At 41.0% G+C, this 18,212-nt stretch overlaps 1 protein-coding gene across 1 annotated transcript in view; it reads left to right on the top strand.

Moving 5' to 3' along the window:
* LRGUK (leucine rich repeats and guanylate kinase domain containing) overlaps positions 1–18,212 on the top strand; it is a 73,368-nt gene that overhangs the window by 16,773 nt on the left and 38,383 nt on the right. Inside the window, exons 5-8 of the mRNA XM_042467819.1 lie at positions 3,772–3,896; positions 9,207–9,350; positions 10,516–10,596; positions 17,143–17,229. Coding sequence (XP_042323753.1) covers positions 3,772–3,896; positions 9,207–9,350; positions 10,516–10,596; positions 17,143–17,229 — 437 coding nt within the window. The remainder of the gene's footprint in view (positions 1–3,771; positions 3,897–9,206; positions 9,351–10,515; positions 10,597–17,142; positions 17,230–18,212) is intronic.

Genomic DNA, 18,212 nt, shown 5'->3' with positions numbered 1-18,212 from the left:
TGCATAAGCATTTTGAAGCAAATCATTTTAGTGGACAGCTGAGTTTTTACTCTGTGCCCAAATGAAGGCAGCTTTGGCACCAGTTTGCCCTCCAAGGGAACAGCTTTCCACAATTGTGGGGCCACAGCGAAGAAGGCTTTCTCCCATGTATAGTGACTTCTGGTGAAACACAGAGGAAGAACGAACCCCTAACAGAGCTGAGTCAGGTGCATAGAGACAAAGGTGATCCCTCAAGTATCAAGGTCTCAAACTGCTTAAGGCTTTAAATGTCATCACCAGCACCTTACATTCAGACCAAAAGTGTAGTGGTAGCCAGTGCAGTTCTTTTAAGATTATGTAATAGCTATGTGGTATTCCAGTCAGGAACTGAGCTGCTGCATTTTTTTTATTATCTGTAGTTTCTAAGGTCCAAAACACACTGCAGAAATAATCCAGTTCACGACTGCTTTAACTGCCCTGGCTCAGTGCTAAAGAAGCTTGGGAATTGAAACTTATTGTGGCTCCAGGGCTCTCTGACAGAGAAGGCTAAACGTCTCGTAAAACTACAGTTCTCAGAATTCCTTAGCATTGGGCCAGGGCAGTTAAAGTGGTCTCAAACTGGATTTCTTCTGCAGTGTGTTTTGGACCTAAGTCATCTTCAAGGGCAGCCTCATGTAAAATGCATTACAATAGTGTAATTGGGATCATAACAGAATCTGTTTATGGTGCAGATCAGCCACTGAGGCATTCATTTTGTCCCATCCACTCTTCCCCAGTGTGAAAAATCAATAAGATTTCCCCAGAATCTCCTCCTTCTAGACCTTATAGTAAATATCCACCATTCATATTAACATATTTTCCTGCCTCCTGGGGAAAGGTCCAAAGGAAGTATTGACATGGGTCCAAAACACACTGCAGAAATCATCCAGTTTGAGACCAGTTTAACTGCCCTGGCTCATTGCTAGGAAATCCTGGAAATTGTAGTTTATTGTGGCACCAGAGCTCTCTGACAGAGAAGGCTAAATATCTCACCAAACTACAGTTCCCAGATTTCCCTAGCGTTGAGCCAGGGCAGTTAAAGCGGTCTCAAACTGGATTATTTCTGCAATGTCTTTAATCGTACTCTATGCCTGACCCATGTAATCTTCACAATCCAACTTCATGTCCAACTCAACAAAACCAGACAGAATGAATCTTCACAGTAAATTCATTCTGTCTGGTCTTGTTGAGTTGGACATGAAGTTGGATTGATCCCTGAACCTGGCTAAGAAGGTACCACACAAAGTCTTTGGCCAAAGGATCCATAGAAAAACAGAACCCCTTTCAGTCCAACTTGCTCACAGCATTACCTATGATGGACAAACATTATTTCACAGCAGTAGCATTTTATAGAGGTTTCAGAGTTACACAAACAGGGCAAAAATGTGCATGAACAAAGCTAATGTTTTACTCTTCTATTGCATGTGTGTCAGTTCATACCCCTAAAGAGAAAAGTATTTGTAATATCATCGTTCCTGTGAATGAACAGATGTTCTCGGGGTAAGACAGTCCGTTTCAAAATTGTTCTTATTACCTTTCCGTGACATTGAACCTGAACACCATTCTTGCAGTTAGACCAGTTTACAAAAAACCAATGAGACTCAAAAATGGATTCAAAGTTTAACCCATAGAATGATTGCATTCTGAATCGCTTAGGTACTCAGGAATTTTTAAAAACCTAAATGCTTGAAAATACTTTTGCACCCAACAGTTTCAGCATTACAGTATTTTGCATTTTTTTAAAAAGTGAAAAATGTTACATATATTTTTTGTATTGCTTTTCCCTCTGACATACACATCTTTTAAGCTGAGAACTGCATCATAGCATTTGTGGAAATATGCTGTCCAAAAGATAACTGTGTTCCATTCTGGGCATTACTTCAGGAAATGTGGATCGGGTCTGTTTCCTTTAAACTGTTTTCCTGAACAAAATACTCCCCCATCTCTAGATGTACCCTCACCTTCCCGGCTTTGGGATCACAGCTCTGATTGCAGTATGTGTGCTCATAGTATTTCCAGCCCTGCCATGAATTCTGTGATTCAACTATTAAATCACACATGGTTGTTTCACTGGCATGCCGGAGAACATGGCGATGCCAACTGTATTTTCTATCTGATTACTTATACATTTGGGCTGGCTTTGATCCTGAGCATCTCAAGGGTTCACTGGATGTCTGCATGGGCCAAATAACACATCTCCTCACTGTCCCATGGTGATGATGATGATGATGATGATGATGATGATGATGATGATGATGATGATGATGATGATGATAAAGTTTATTTATATTTCTTGCCTCTCCCTGCAGATCGAGGCAGGATTACAACATAGATAAAATTACAAAATACAATAAACATACATTAAACCCTGAACTTCCTGCCAATAAAATCAATACAAAATTCAACAGTTAAAATAAACACATCAACAGCTTGCTCTACAATAATTAGATGGAGTGGGCCATTAAAAATAGATGGTGTTCTCGTTCCCCAGGAGGTCAGTCTAGGAATGCTCGCCGGAAGAGATCCATCTTAATGGCCTTCTTGAAGGCATCTAAGGTGGCGATAAGACAGATATCCTCCAACAGGTCATTCCACAGTTTTGGAGTGGTTGAAAAGAAAGTTCTCTGGGAAGTTGCAGCTAATCTAGTCTTCTGCAGCAGGAGTAGGTTCTTCCCAGAGGTTCTGAGAGTGCAGGGTGGATTATGTAGGGAGAGGCACTCCTGCAAGTAGCCTGGACCCAAGCCATGTAGGGCTTTAATGGTGATAACCAACACCTTGTACTGCACCAGGAAGCAGATTGGCAGCAAGTGAAAGGTTCTTAGAACTGGTGTTATATGGTCAAACCTGGATTTACCAGCAACCAGTCTGGCTGCCATATTTTGGACTAATTGAAGCTTCTGAAGGGTAGCCCCATGTAGAGCGTGTTGCAGAAATCGAGGCGAAAGGTGTACCACCGCTTCTAGGTCCTCCGGATCCAGGTAGGGTCGTAGCTGGCATATCAACCAAAGTTGATAACAAGCGCTCCTGGCTGTCGCATCTATCTGAGATGACAATTGAAGAAATGAGTCCAGGAGCATTCCCAAGCTGCGGACACAGTCCTTTAGGGAAAGTGTGACCCCATCCAGGACTGGTCCAGATGAGGCAGTGATCAGTCCAGATGACATAGGGCCCAATCCACAATTCTGGTGAGAATGATCCAGGCAACATATGACCAGTTCAGCATTGAACCCACATTATACCTCTCTTAATATGGATTTTAATAACTAGAAGAATCCAGAGCCTTACAGAGCAATGCTAGGTGGCTGTCCTTGTGTGCTGCCCAACACCACTGCAACTTGCACAGGTTGCTCCCTCTGAGGCAGAACAAGATGCTCAGCCATGTGATCAATGCTGGGCATTTTGTTTCTAACTTCAGAGTCATGCTGCTGGCGATGTTGGTGCCGAGTGGCACAGGGGATGCATGTGTGAACAGCTGCCTGAAATCACTTCAAAGTGCCCCAGATAATGGAAGATTTGAGGCATTTCTGGGGCTGGTTGTGAGTTTTCTGACCCATGTGGACATGGTCAAAGAGTCACCAAAATCTAAGACTGACCATTTTCGAGAGGCAATTCAGAGAGGGTATGTGCTCTGCCATTGTAGTGCTAAAACTGCTGCCGTTCAGTGACACTTTATCGGCCTTGGTGGGTTGAGCTCTTGACCATTTACTCTTGTGCAATGCAATTTTGTTCCTTGAGTCTAATGCTGATGTACAGATAACAATATCACAGAGATCCGGGGGCTAGAGAACTGCCACAATCTGACCTACCTGAGCCTGGCAAACAACAAGATCACTGAAATCAGTGGCTTGAAAAACCTACCTATCAAGACACTGTGCCTGGTAAGTCTATTACTTTTTTCACTATGGGAGGGATACATAAAATTACCTCCTCATCCTGAGGATTTGTTACCAGCATCACCTTGAAACAATGACTCTAGGTCTTCTGTCCAAGTGGGTCAACGTTTAGTGAATGCCTTGCTGGTTTTCTAGATGTTGCAACGAAATAGTGGGCTACTTTAACTATCCAAAAGCATGATATACCACTGGTGCGCTTCGTTGGTAACGCCTGTTGAGTTTAGTGGAACATTAGTCAACATCAATCGACAGACCTTCATTTTGAGTTGTACTGATCTAACAAATGAAGGAGGACTAGAGGAGGAAAGGGACAAAAAGGAAAAGTTGATATGATTGGGAACACACAGGATTGATCAGAGCTTACACACATTAATCTGAATTACAAGTGCAGCTACTTGCTAACTTTCACTTAATTATGGATGCAAGAATAGCAAGGGGCAGATCCAAAATTCTCTCATTACCCCCCTCCCAATGCTTATGTCTTTGCCTTTTTGTGCCCCATTGCCAAAGCTACCCCCCAGATGTGCATTTTTTATCAGCTGCCTATGGAGAAACGGACAACAAGGTTAATAGCTCGATTAAATATTTAAAAACCAGGGGAAAATGTCAAGGGCAAACCACCCAGCCAAAATTGCAAAAAAAAAGCATCCATCTCTCCTTCCTAAATATTTATTACTAGAATATGAAGAACCCAAGAGATTTCAATAAGAAATGAAGGAGAAACGTGGTAGGCGAGAGTATAATTGGTTATGCGCAGGAAGATTGGCTTTTGTGTGTTAAGACTAGTAATAAAAAGTATTTATTGCATCACTAATATACAGTCGGCCCTTCTTATACACGGATTTTTTATACACTGATTCAAGCATACACGGTTTGAAAATGTTCCAAAAAAGTATAAATTTATCTTGATGTTCCATTTTTTATTAGGGACACCATTTTGCTATGTCATTATACTTAATGGGACTTGAGCATACACGGATTTTGTTATACACGGGGGATCTTGGAACCAAACCCCAGCGTATAACAAGGGTCCACTGTATGTGGCATTTTTGAAAGATGGAATTGAACAAGATCTAAGCATAAAGCTTGGTCCAGTCTTTGGAGTCCTTTGGGTCAACTGTTTTGCAAAAAGTTGAGTTGGTTATGGTAGAGTTACCACAGTTTCAAGTTGCAGTAATCTCCTAACCACTGTCCTGGTAATTACGCTCCCTTTCCAAAAGGATTTCAACGATATAGCCGTGTTAGTCTGTAGAATCAGTATATAGAAAGATCTTTGTAACACCTTTGAGACTAACTGAAAGAAAAAAGTTGGCAGCAAGAGCTTTTGGAGACAAAGGAAGTAGACTTTAGTCTACACATCTGAGGAACTAGACTATATAATCTATGAAAGCTCATGCTGCCAGCGTCTTCCTTTCAGTTAATCTCAAAGATGCTACATCTGCTCGCCAAATGGATTTTTACTTCTTGGATCCTGTTCAGCCTTCCTCACTATAACTCCCCTTCCCTGCTATTTATCCTGCATGGTCCAGGATTGAACCACAACTGTACTAGATAAAAGGTTCTTCCAGAGGGGCTTAAAGAAGTGTGAGCTCCACAGTACAGCTCCTTCATTTTTGCTGAGTATTGTTGGTTGCTCTCATCCTCTTGTCAGTCATCTCTTTTCTGTTGGAGGAAGGTATTGGTTGCTGGACACTTTTTTGGATACTCACTAGAAAGTTTTGTTTTGTTTTTGTAACATTATAGGGGTCATCTGCTGATATTGGGCTATGTTCCTATGGCTTTTAAAAATATATATTTTCTTAAAGTTGTAGCTCACCAGTGTAATAGTGAAACAGTATTTCAGTGCAAAAATGGGCCAGGATTCTATAGCAGCTATTTAGTTGCCGGTAGGTATTAAGTATACTTACGTAAGTAGCCTCTTCTGGCCTGACTTGACCCTCTGAAACATGATGGAAACAGCATTCACTTGAACTCCGATTACCAGCAGAATGAACCTCTTTCTTCCCATGCAGCTGATGCCTGGTGAAGTCCTGTATGTTGGGGGGAGAAGGACACAATCCTGACAATAGTGTCATAATCATGACTGTAAATATAGAACATTTATCTAGATTTATTCATCTGTAACTGTTCCAGTCAGTGTGGTGCAACAGTTTGAATGCTGGTCTATGACTCTGGAGAAATCCCTGTTCAGCCATGGAAACCCATTGGGCGACCTTGGGAAAGTCACACTCTCTCAGCCTCAGAGGAAGGCAAAGACAGCCCTCCCAAACAAATCATGGCAAGATAGGTTGCTTTTGGGTAGGTTTAAGTCACACAAACTGGAAGCCACACAACAACTGTTTTGTATTCATGAATGCTACTAAGGCACGATTGTGACACTATTCCATGGTCATAATTCCCCCTCCCAACCTAATTTACTAGACATCCCCTGCGTGGGAATATCCTGAGGCCTGGACATCACTCTACTGCATCTGAAGGAGTGGGTTTGTATCCACAAACACCCATGCTAAAACAAAGTCGGTCTTAAAGGTTCTGCTACATTCCTCCGCCCTTTTTACATATATCTAAGTAACTGATGCAGAATCCCCGCCCTTCTATTTTATTGCTGCACTGTGATGCTATAACTCTTTTTTGAAAATTAAAAGGGGAAAGGAGAGAAGTAGATGAAAGTATGACCATTACCTTCACCTTTCCCACCATTCATCTTGTAACCCACCAGCATGCAAACACTGCAGCACACACTATACATCATTGGGAACTGGCCCAAAACCCCAGCATGAACCCCAAAAATAGATTCACTCTTGCCTATTATGACTTTTTCCATTTGATGTCTTTTTATCAGAGCAGAAGTAAAAAGCTACACTGTTGCTGGGAATTACCAGCAAATAGTCCAAAATAACAAAACTATCATTTGGATATTTTGTAAAAAAAACAAACAAACAAACCAACCCAAGAACTACAGCTGCAAACACCAGAACCTCCAGCAACATTTATCCCATTTGTTTTCTTCTATAGGCACAGATGTTATGAGATCGCAGGAAAAGAATCAGGATGGGGACATTGCTTAACCCTGGTATTGTCCCATGGATTCCTTCTTTGGATTTGATTAATCATTTAAACATCAGCTATGAGGGCGGGCTGTATAGAATCTGAGAAGTAAAGATCATATGGGCTCAGACCTAGAACCTTAAATGAATTGGATTTTAGTACGGGAAACAAGATTGCAAACTTTTCCTGTCCTCTGGCTAAAAATAATTCTTGTGAATTTATTCAATTTACTGTAACAACAGCTTTGATGCCATGCTGGTATTCATCGGTGAAAAGCTGTGCCAAATAGGGAAGGCAGAAAAATATATATCTTTCCATGAGGTATTCCATCCAGAAAATTTACACTGTATGTAGAGCTGCTGTAATATGGCAAAGAGAACTAGCTATAAACCAGGAGACCCCGGATTCAGTGTTGTGATTTCTGCCACAAACTCATTAGGTGGCTTCTGCAAGCCATAATTTCAAGAGACAAAACAGAGTTGCCATCTATGTCAGAACAGAGCAAACTAGGGGTGCTTTTTGCACCTTAAAAGAAACCCAAAGCTTAGCATTGTCTGTGTGGATAAAGATAGAAGAGTAAATAATGCTAAACACTCATCTGTTCAGGTGAGCGATGTCTATCTCTGGGTGGAGCTTTAAATTAAACTTGGGTAGAAATAAACTGAAAAGGTTTTTTGTGGGTTTTTTGGGCTATGTGGCCATGTTTGAGAAGAGTTTATTCTTGACGTTTCGCCAGCACCTACACTGTACAAATAAGGCAATTTGACATCACTTTAATTGCTATGACTTTGTAATTCTGTGAGGCACCACATAGCCCAAAAAACCCACAGAGAACTATGGATGCCGGCCGTGAAAGCCTTCGACTTCACAAACTGAAAAGGATTCATACAGATTGAATCTCCCTTAGACAAAAAGCTTGTGAGCAGAAGTGCTTTGGATTTCAGAGGTTTTTGGCTTTGGGGATATTTGCATGAAATTCCTTTATGTTTCTGGTAGACGCCTTATATGCATCGCCTGAAGGTCATTTTATACACAAAAGCTATAGACAAAATTATTTTAAAGAATTTTATGCATGAATTAAAGTTTGTGTGCTTTGAACAATCACAAAGCAAAAGTGTGACTATCTCAGCCATCAGTGTTGACACTTTTGGATTTTGGAACATTTTGGATTTTGGAATTTCAGGGACTCATATGGATGTATTTCTGATATTTATGTCACCCTAATTTAAGAGTCTCAGGCTTCATTCGCAGGTTCTTGTCAGTCACTTAGTGGCTAAAGGAGCCATTGTTGGTCCTGGAATGGGCCACTGTATTTACTATAACAACATACATCAAATTTTCACACTGCCTAGATTCGGTAGGATGAATCCTGAGGAAGGTGGAAAGAACTCTGTTCATGCAGCAGGCTTTTCCTGGCCTTATATATGCCAAAGCTGCTCCTCAGGGGCATGTTATGTGGTAGGGCACATGGGATCTGCAGTGAAACAGAGAAATTAGGGATATATAGTGTGTCCTCCTTGTGTGGGCAAAATATCCTGCCTGCCTTTCTGTTTGTGCATAGCATCTCTCAATCCAAGCCAGTGCTTTTAAAGGGAATTGGCTCACCTTCAAGTCCTGGTTCTTAACTGTGGCAGATGCTCAAGCACACAGAGTCACATGGCCTAGTGGTTTGAGTGTTGGACTATGACTCTGGAGACCAGGGTTTGATTCCCAGCTTGGCCAAGAAACCCACTGGGTGACCTTGGGCAAGTCACACACTCTCAGCCTCAGGGAAGGCAATGGCAAACCTCCTCTGAACAAATCTTGCCAAGAAAACCCTGTGATTGGGTCGTCATAAATCGAAAACAACTTGAATGCACACAGTAACAACAACAACAAGCTCAAGCACATAGTGAAAAATGAACATGTAGCATTTTCCCACTGTACACATAATCATGTAGGAGTTGGGAATCTATTCACTCTTCTGCTAATGGGAAGACTCTTACCAGGCAGTGTATCTCTGATATAACTTAGAAGAGCTACATATTTGGATCCCAACTCCTAGAATCCTAGTTATAGTCTAAAACATAAGTTTCCAGAATCTGAATTAGGTCCAAGTCTAATATTTTGAAATCAAATGACATGTGTACACATAGCAAAGTTTGGGATTCATTTGGTTAAACTAAGAGGCAGCAATTTGCCAAGTAACAACTGTTTTGTTATTTCTACTTTCAAGGGCTTTTACAAGCTTCAAATTATATTTCCTAGAAATCAAACCAGATAGAAAAAGCTGTTGGCTTGGAAGAGCTGAAGGTGCTGCAGGTCTTGGACTTGTCAGGCAACCAGATCAGCAGTTTGGAAGGGCTGGAGGAGCACTCTCTGCTGGAGGAGATCAACTTAGAAGATAACCAGGTAACAGCTTACATCTTGTGTGCCAAACAATGCTGTCCCTTTTAATGAAATGCTGCCTCTTTTGAACATTTGTATTCTGTCTCACATTACAACAATAAAACTGTCCTCAAAGCCCTTCTTGGTGGCTCCTAAGGAAAACAAGGCTGGCCTCCCTCCATTGTCCTTTTCTGGTAGGCCAGACCTTTTGGTTAAGATGAGCATTTAGCAAGTGCCTGGCTCTGAAAAGGGACCTTTTAATGAGCTGATGCTGTACTTTGTATTGATTTTAAACTCTCACATGCTTATATGTTATTTGTTTAATGGTGTTTTAACACGGTAACTTTTCATCTATTTTTATCTGTACCCCCCCCCTTTTTTTTATCTGCATTTATTTTTTCTTTATCTACACCTGTTTTTAATCCTCTTTTAAGTTTCCTTGCATCCCAGTTCTGGGCAAAAGTGAAAGAGATAAATAATAAAAAATAAAAGGCCAATCTGTACAATTAAAAAAAAAAACCTCACAGGATGAAAGTCCCCCCTCCCCCCCCCCCCCCCCACCCCCCAGGATAGTACTATTTCAGGCTCTCCTTATGCATTTAGGTATGGTGAAAAGAAAGTAGTGGAGTCATCTTGAGAATTCAGGATGATAGTAACTCGGGAAAGGATAGGAGCAGGTGTCTTTATGGGAGTGTTAGAATCCAGATCTGTATCTTTGATTTACTATATATAAATTAGGAAAAACCAAGCTCATGCGGACATCCACACATTTTGTTTTCACCTATTTGGGAAGAGGTGAGAAGTGGGGTCTTAAATAAATAAATATTTTCCTTGTTTGAATAATTTATTCCAGAGGTGCTATTGATGCTATACAAAAATAGCAGCTATGCAATAAATATGTTAAGGAATAAATGGGAAGGAAAGGAAGGAAGGAAGGAAGGAAGAAAGAAAAGGAAGGAAGGAAGACAGACATGCTTACAATAAATGTTACTGAGGTCCCTTTGGAATAGTATGTTGTGTCCATTGTCATGTCTACGTTTGTCTGTTTGTTTGGGGTTTTCTTTCTGCATTCTCACAGAGTTGTGTCATCCGCACAGCTTTGGACAGGGACTGTTTTTCACTTTCCTGCAGCCTTTACATTTTAATAAATACTGTTTTCTCTCCTTCCCTCATCCCAAACCTTAACTAGGTGTCTGAGCTGAATGAGCTGGAATATATTGAATCCCTACCTCTCCTGAGAGTGCTTAATCTGTTAAACAATCCTGTGCAGGTGAGGAAAGGCTGGAGAAGGAGAAAGTCAGACGCGAACACCTGACTTTCTTTTATGACTCTGGCGCTGGCTTGATTGTGTGCCATAAGGAAATGGCAGTCTGTCATCTTTAATTGTGTTGCGTACTCTTCTCGGCCTACATCTGCACTGCAGAATTAATGCAGTTAATTCTGAGATTTATAGTATTGTGAGATGTTTAGCTTTCTGTGTCAGGAAGCTCTGGTGCCATGACAAACTGCATATCCCAGGATTCCATAGCATAGAGCTATTGCAGTTAAAGCAATGTCAAACTGCACAAATTCTGCTGTGTGGCAGCAGCCTAAGTGTCTAGACATTGGGGACACAGGGTGCTATTTGCTTTGGGTGAGTGTGTTAATGTCAGTGTGTTAATGGCAGTTATATTTGATTTATTTACTAAGATGCACCTTGAGACAAACAGCAGACAATCCTACAAGCAGCAGAAATGCTACCCCACCTCAGAGCCCCAGAGACAGACCTTGTGGGCGAGGAGCTTTTAGCTTACTTCAATCCCACCACTACCACCAGTGTTCTCCTATGTATTCTCCCATATATTCTCTCTCACACATCTTTATCTTTGTTTCTGGCCTTCTCTGAGGGTGCATCCGCACAGTAGAAACAATGCAGTTTGACACCACTTCAAGTGCTGTAGTTCCATCCCATGGAATCCTTGAATTTGTAATTTTACAAGCTCTTTAGCACTTTCTGCCACAAAGTACTGGTGTGCCACAAAATTACAAAGCCCAGGATTTTGTAGTATGGAGCCATGGCAGTTAAAATGGTGTCGGGCTGCTTTATTTGTACAGTGTAGATGTACCCGAAGTCCCAAAGCCTCTCTTCTTCAAAATACGCAAGAAACATCTCCAGATATCAGAATATCATTTCCTTACAGCTCAAACCAAAGAAAAGCTCAGGGCTATTAACCAGTAATCTTTCCTATAAAGAGATGCTTGGCTGGCAGCCCATAAGAAGATTTACGTCTTCCAAACATTCTTAGGCACTAAGAGGGTCCCATTCACCTGTTTTGTTCCAATTGCTGGACCTCTCTGGGAACAATCATTTTTATTTCACTCTGTTTATTTATTGGATTTATAGCTTGCCTTTCTCCCAAAATGGAATTCAAGGTGGCTGCCCTGGGGTAGCTGTGCCTGGATGAGTCCCCATGTTGTCAAGTCTATCCCAAATTGGTCTAAACAAGAATGAGTTTTCATGACACAACTCCTTGGTTTTTGCCAGTTGTTGTTGCCTCTGCATCCACTTCTTCTGGGGGTCTATTTGTACCAATCTCTTGGATTTGTGCTAAGGCTCTTCCAAAGGCCTTTTTAAAAATTGTGACATGGTTTGCCAAGATGGTCCTATGTTTTGAAGGTCAAATTTTATCTTCTCACAATTTTTTAATGTTTTTTTTTTGTTTGTTTTGTTATAGAGTTCAGGTGCAAAATACAGTTTTTTCACTGCTGTGCTGTAGAGAAGAGAAGCTTTTAAAGGAACATATTTTTCTAATATCTCAAAATTAAAAAGGAACCCACATTTGAGTGGGAATCAGATGTTGCAGCTGGTGCTGAGAATTGCCTAAAAATCGCCCTGGAAAACAGAAATATAATTTAGATAATTTAAAAAAACAAACAAGCAAGCAAAACAAGAACTACAGGAACGAATACTGCAGTTACTTTATATGTTTGCACCATTTAGCGGTGCCATGAAAATGGTCCTTCAAGAAGAACATGGGGATGGGAAAGGAATGTATTAGCAGACGAAGGCAGATATAATCCATAGGCTACATATGGCCTCGCTCCCACCCCATGAATTTTTGTGTTGCCTAAACCCACACACAGCTGAGCCATCATGTTCTGGTGTTTTGAGATTTGAACTAGGACTCGGGGAGACCAGAGTTCAAATCCCCACTCAACCCAGAGGTCCATTGTGTGACTTTGGGTAAGCCACATTCACAGCTTCAGAGGAATGCAATGATGCTCTCCCTGTGAATAAATCTTGCCCAGAAAACCCCATGATAGGTTCACCTTAGGGTTGCCATAAGTCAGAAACAACATGAAAGCATCAAACAATAGGAAAAACAAAGCCCCTGAACTCACCCAAAGTCATCCCAAAGTACCTAAGCCTCCTGACATATTTGCCTCATCTGGAGGAGCCTTAGTCTCCAAATAATACTATTTATTATTAAATTCAATAATTCAATAATTAATTTAATTAAATAATTAAATTCAAACATGGGGAACTATTTTAGTGCCATGATGAATATGAGAGCTCAACACTACTATATTTATGTGGGTAAAACTTACCTGTTAACAGCCTGTAATGCAAATTTTGCTGTTGATTGTCAAAAATCCCTAAGCAAAATTAAAAAATACATGGAGATTCATTTCTTCCATTCATGAGCAAATAACATTCAATGCAATCAAGAATGCTATTCTACCCAATTGTTGTTGTTATTTCTTACCCGCCTCTCCCCATGGGTCACTTAGGAAACTTGGTATGTTTAGCCTGGAAAAGAGAAGGTTAAGATGTGATATGATGGCCCTGTTTAAATACTTGAAGGGATGTCATATTGAGGATGGAGCAAGCTTGTTTTCTGTTGCTCCAGAGACTAGGACATGGAGCAATGGATTCAAAGTACAAGAAAAGAGATTCCAAAACAGTAGGAACAACTTCCTAAGAGCTGTTTGACAGTGGAATATGCTGCCTCCTTTGGAGGTTTTGAAACAGAGGTCTAAATGGTCCTCTGTCAGTAGTACTATGATTGTGTCTTCCTGCATGGCGGGGATTTGAACTGAATGGCTCTTGTGATCTCTTCCGATTCTATGAATGGCATCAAGCATTCAGTCTCTCGCTTTCCTGGGCACCACTCCTATCTATGGCTTGACTGTTATCAGACACACTGAAAAAAATGAAGTAGGGTGGATGGCATGCCCTTCCCTTTTCTGAAGACACCCCAAGATGTTATGAGAGAGGGTGGCTTTTGAGCCACTGCTGTGGGAAGCGGGTTACAGTTTCTAAGAGGTGGACTTGCTTCTCTCAGGCATTTGACAATCTCTGATTAATGGGCAGCAGCATCCCATTTGTCAATGACAGCAAATATATGATCCAACACATGTTTATAACTTGTCTGGAATGGTGTGTAAGATTAACAGCAACATCATCTCAGTTCTGATGGCTTTTAGATATTCTTTGCAATCATTTCCAAGGGTTCAAGGAAGAAATATTACACTGTTATTTGGCATCTTCCTCCCTGTAGGTCTTGCTTGGCACAATGCCCCAGAAATTTCTCTTGTGCAAAGTATTGCTCTTTGATTGTGTCAGAACTTCTAAACAAAAAATAATAGGTTGACTGGATTGCCAGTGTCTGTGGAAGAACTGCAGATTGTTAAGGCTGCATTTATACAGTCCCACCAAATCCACAAACCTTTGCCAAAGGAGACCAAAAGTGCTTTGCATAAATGCATAGCATGGGCCCATTATTTCACAGGGCATTTTTGATCATGTGTATCCAAACAGTTATTGTAAAGAGGCTACTGCCTCAAGGAGCTTACAGTCTAACATTTTGATGGTAGGAAGTGGCAACACAGCAAGAAGGCAGAGTAGAAAGGCTAGCAGTCTATGGACAGAGATATGGAATGGAAGGTTTACAAAGAGGACCAAATGTGAGCAAATTCTCATTCCCTTGTGGTTACATCAGTATTCGATATTGTGAGAAAGCCATACCAGTGTACATTCTGTGTGTACATGCCTGCATGCATCTATGCTAGTATTAGAACCAGATTTTTCAGTTTGCCAAGTGCCTTGTCTCAGAATACCAGATCTTAAGGCTGCGATCCTGAGCATATTTAATTATTTGGAAACAGGTCCCACTGAAATGAATAAGAAGCACTTCTGAGTAAAGGCGGTCAGAATCAGCTTGGTTTCTTACTTAGGAATAGGACTTTTGAGCTTTCAGTGAAAACACACTGGTGAAATGACTTCTTTCCAGTAGTGGAGAAAATGAATGACCTATATGCATAGGGCAGTGGTGGGGATTGTGTGGTCCTCCAGATTTTGTTGGATTGGAAGTCTTAGCATCTCTAGCCAACATAGCTGATGTTGAAGAATGCTGGAAGTTGCAGTCAACACCCTCTGGAAACCCACACAATGTCCACCCTGACATAGGAGGTGAAGTCTTCTGTAGCCAACGTTATTGTTTATGGTCAACATGAGTCTGCCACTGAAAACAGCAACCTCACTTTCTTCACTCCCCCATAACAAACTTAGTGTGTGGCATAATGGCATCATGTTAAGAGACTTCCCTACCGTTGCCACCAAAGGCCAGTGAAGTTAAGTAGCAACAGGACCTTGACTACTTGATATATTACACTATGCACTGAATAGTGTCTCTAGAACTTATAGGCCTGGGCAGAGATGGAGTTGATTTTTGCAGTAGTGAACCTGCATTTGCTGCATCATCCATTTTAAACTCATTAGTGTACTTCTAGGACACAGGAATGGTTCCATATGATTCTATGGTTCTATGATTCTATGATATCCTGCCCATGAAACACATCAGGATATGGTAGAAATTCCCTGCTTTATAAAACACTAGTGAATGATAAGAGTATCCCTAACTAAAATCACGCTGTTTTCAGTCTCAGGTCTTTTAAGCCTCACTAGATAAAGCTCTTCAAACCAGCATTTGGTCCTTTTTAATATCTATCCAATTACTCTGCAGGGCTTTTCAGTTATTGTACAAAGTGGCAATTATGTTAAGAAAGCACTGAATAGGGTTGAATGTCAGTGATTTAGCATGACTTGGTTTTTCTGAGGAAACACATCTAATCAAACTGCCAAATGTTCTTTTTCTCATGGATGGTTAATTACTCTTCCTCTTAAAATTACATTCCAGATATCAAAAGTTTATTTTGTTATTAATTTGTCATTCCATTCAGTGTCTGCCTACATTTTATATTGTCTCATCTTAAAGTTCCTGTGACAGTCACTCACAATTAGGGGGATCATTATATTGGGTATTCAGCACCAATTTCAGTTTAGATAATTAAACTTCTGTTACACTTTCTTGAAAATATTCAGTTGCAGATGGTATTTTCATCCTTTTTATACAACAATTTGCAATAGGATAACAACCCCTGAATCAATTCAACCCATTCAAAAAATTTAAAAAATGGAAGTTAAAGAATAACTAGCAATGAGCCCATACAGGTGATCACTTTTTATCATAGATTCTATTGCAAATTGCTTTTTGAGGCATGGTAAAATTCTTACCATATGCTAGGATAGTATATTTGGCCCAGGATACCTTGTTCATGTCAGTAGTCTCAGCATCTAGTAGAAAATAAATGGTGATTCACTCATCTTCCTTCCTACTTGTTGGCTTGAATGTTCATTCACAATACAAATCCCCCCCTTTCTCTAACTTCATTGGCAAGCTTCAGATGTGAACATAATAAGAATTGCCCAAAGACTCAAAGGTGATTTAGGAGTTATATGCTGAGCTGCAAGTTTAGAGCAAAGCACTGTTAAAAAGCTTTTTTAACACAGAGCACCCAAACATGAACAGGACAAACCCTGAAAATAAGCGCAGTAAAACTTTTATGTCATTGGCTGTCAAAGGTTCCAGAGCTTTTAGTTCCTTTGTAATGACATGAAGCTCAATTGGCAAAGGGTATCTCTTCACACCCCTTGGGAATTGGATGTGGCTTGGGTCAAACTCACAATATAATGCACAAGGGACATTATCACAGGTGGTATTGTGGGAATGAGGAATAACTGGGGCAAGAGGACAAGATTGGGAACCTGTTGTCATTGTGAGCTTTCAAGTTGTTTCAGACTTTTGGTGACCCTAAGGTCTTTCATGGAGCTTTCTTGGCAAGATTTGTTCAGAGGGAGTTTGCCATTGCCTTCCTCTGGGGTGGAGAGAGTGTGACTTTGCCAAGGTCATCCATTGGGTTCCGATGGCCAAATGGGGATTCAAATCCTGGTCTCCCGGAGTCTTGGTCCAACATTCAAACCACCACGCCAGCTCTCATTAGGATCCAAGGAGGGATGGATTCAGCTTTGAGATCTAAGGTTGCCCCCCACCCCCGCTGTTGTAGCGCCAGTGCTAGTTAGGATAGTATTGGGTGAAACAGATTCTAAGTCAACTGCAAAGTTTTATATAAGCCCATGAAGCGCTTTAAAAAGTTGGGACAAGATTTGTGGTTCATATGCAGAGGAAAGGAGTGTGACAAAGGGCAAGCTATGGTTTGAATGCATTGTTTCTGAGATTATTTTTCTGCTGTGTTGCCCTTCTCTCCACCTTTTCTGAATCAGTTCCTTCTCCCATTTGGAAGGAGTGATGAAGAGGATGGCCAAATGGTGGATTCACATGGATTGCTCTCTTTATTTGTTGTGTGCATCCCCTGCCTCCCTAATATTCTGTGTCAAAGTATGATAAAACAGCCTTTCATATATCAGCTGGAAAAGCAGAATTTAAATGTTCTTTGTTGCAATGAAACTGAAACCCATTTGTTATACTTCCTTCAGGAACACCCGGATTATTGGCTCCTGGTGATTTTCATGCTGCTTCGACTTACAGAGCTGGATCATAAGAAAATCACGGTGCAAGAAAAGGCAAGTGTCTTGGTTTTGTAGTGCCATCTAGATTTTGTTTCTGAAATGTATGCAGAGAGGTCTTGTAGCACCTTTGAGACTAACTGAAATAAAGAAGTTGGCAGCATGAGCTTTCATAGATGTCAGTCTACTTCCTCAGATGTATATAGTGGAGTGGAAACCAGGGACAGACTTACATGTGTCATTGGTATGCCAGTCCCCTTCATCAGTTACTTTAAGAAGCACCAGCACACATCACTCTCCTCCTCTCTATAGTCCTCTAATGTAGGTTAGAAATCGTCCCATGAGCTGCCATGGCTCAGTAGGGACTGAGTGGAGCTCTGGTGCCACAACGGAATTCCCAGCATTAAGCCATAGCATTTAAAGTGGTACCAGATTGGATTATTTCTGCAGTGTGAATACAACCCCAGATAAGGAGATGAGGGAAGAACATCCTCACACTTTTTTTAACCTTAAGGGATTGCAAAGTCCTATGTATTGCTTTTTCAGAACAGAACTTGAAAACAAAACCCAGGGGTGGCTTGTGATCAGAGTAGTTTGTGTTTGTTTGTGTGTGGTGTATCACTCCAAAATGTTCTAGTGGTCATCCCCCTCTACTGAGACTCAGGATGCCTGTGCAAGAGCCCAAGTGTGTGTGTTTGTCCTCAAGTCACTTGTCGATTATGACAACCCCATAAATTTCACAGGCTTTTCTTAGGCAAGGAATACTTGGAGATGGTTTTGCCAGTTCTTTCCTCTGAAATCTAGCCTACAGCACCTGGTATTCATTGGCAGTCCCCCATCCAACTACTAACCAAAACTGTCCCTTTTCAGCTTCCAAGATCAGATGGGATCTGGTGCTTTTAGGGTATTTGCCATCCTCTAATACCAGGGCAGCTGATGCTTCTGGAACTTCACAAACTTTCTGTGAATGTGGTGGACATGTGACATTACTTGCTCCCAGCATCTTGCACTCATGACTGTTTCTGAACATGGCAGCATCA

Source organism: Sceloporus undulatus, chromosome 5 (genome assembly GCF_019175285.1).
Source record: "Sceloporus undulatus isolate JIND9_A2432 ecotype Alabama chromosome 5, SceUnd_v1.1, whole genome shotgun sequence".
Taxonomy (NCBI): domain Eukaryota; kingdom Metazoa; phylum Chordata; class Lepidosauria; order Squamata; family Phrynosomatidae; genus Sceloporus; species Sceloporus undulatus.
The sequence above is the reverse complement of the archived record's forward strand: the minus strand, read 5'-3'. Positions and strand labels throughout refer to the sequence as shown.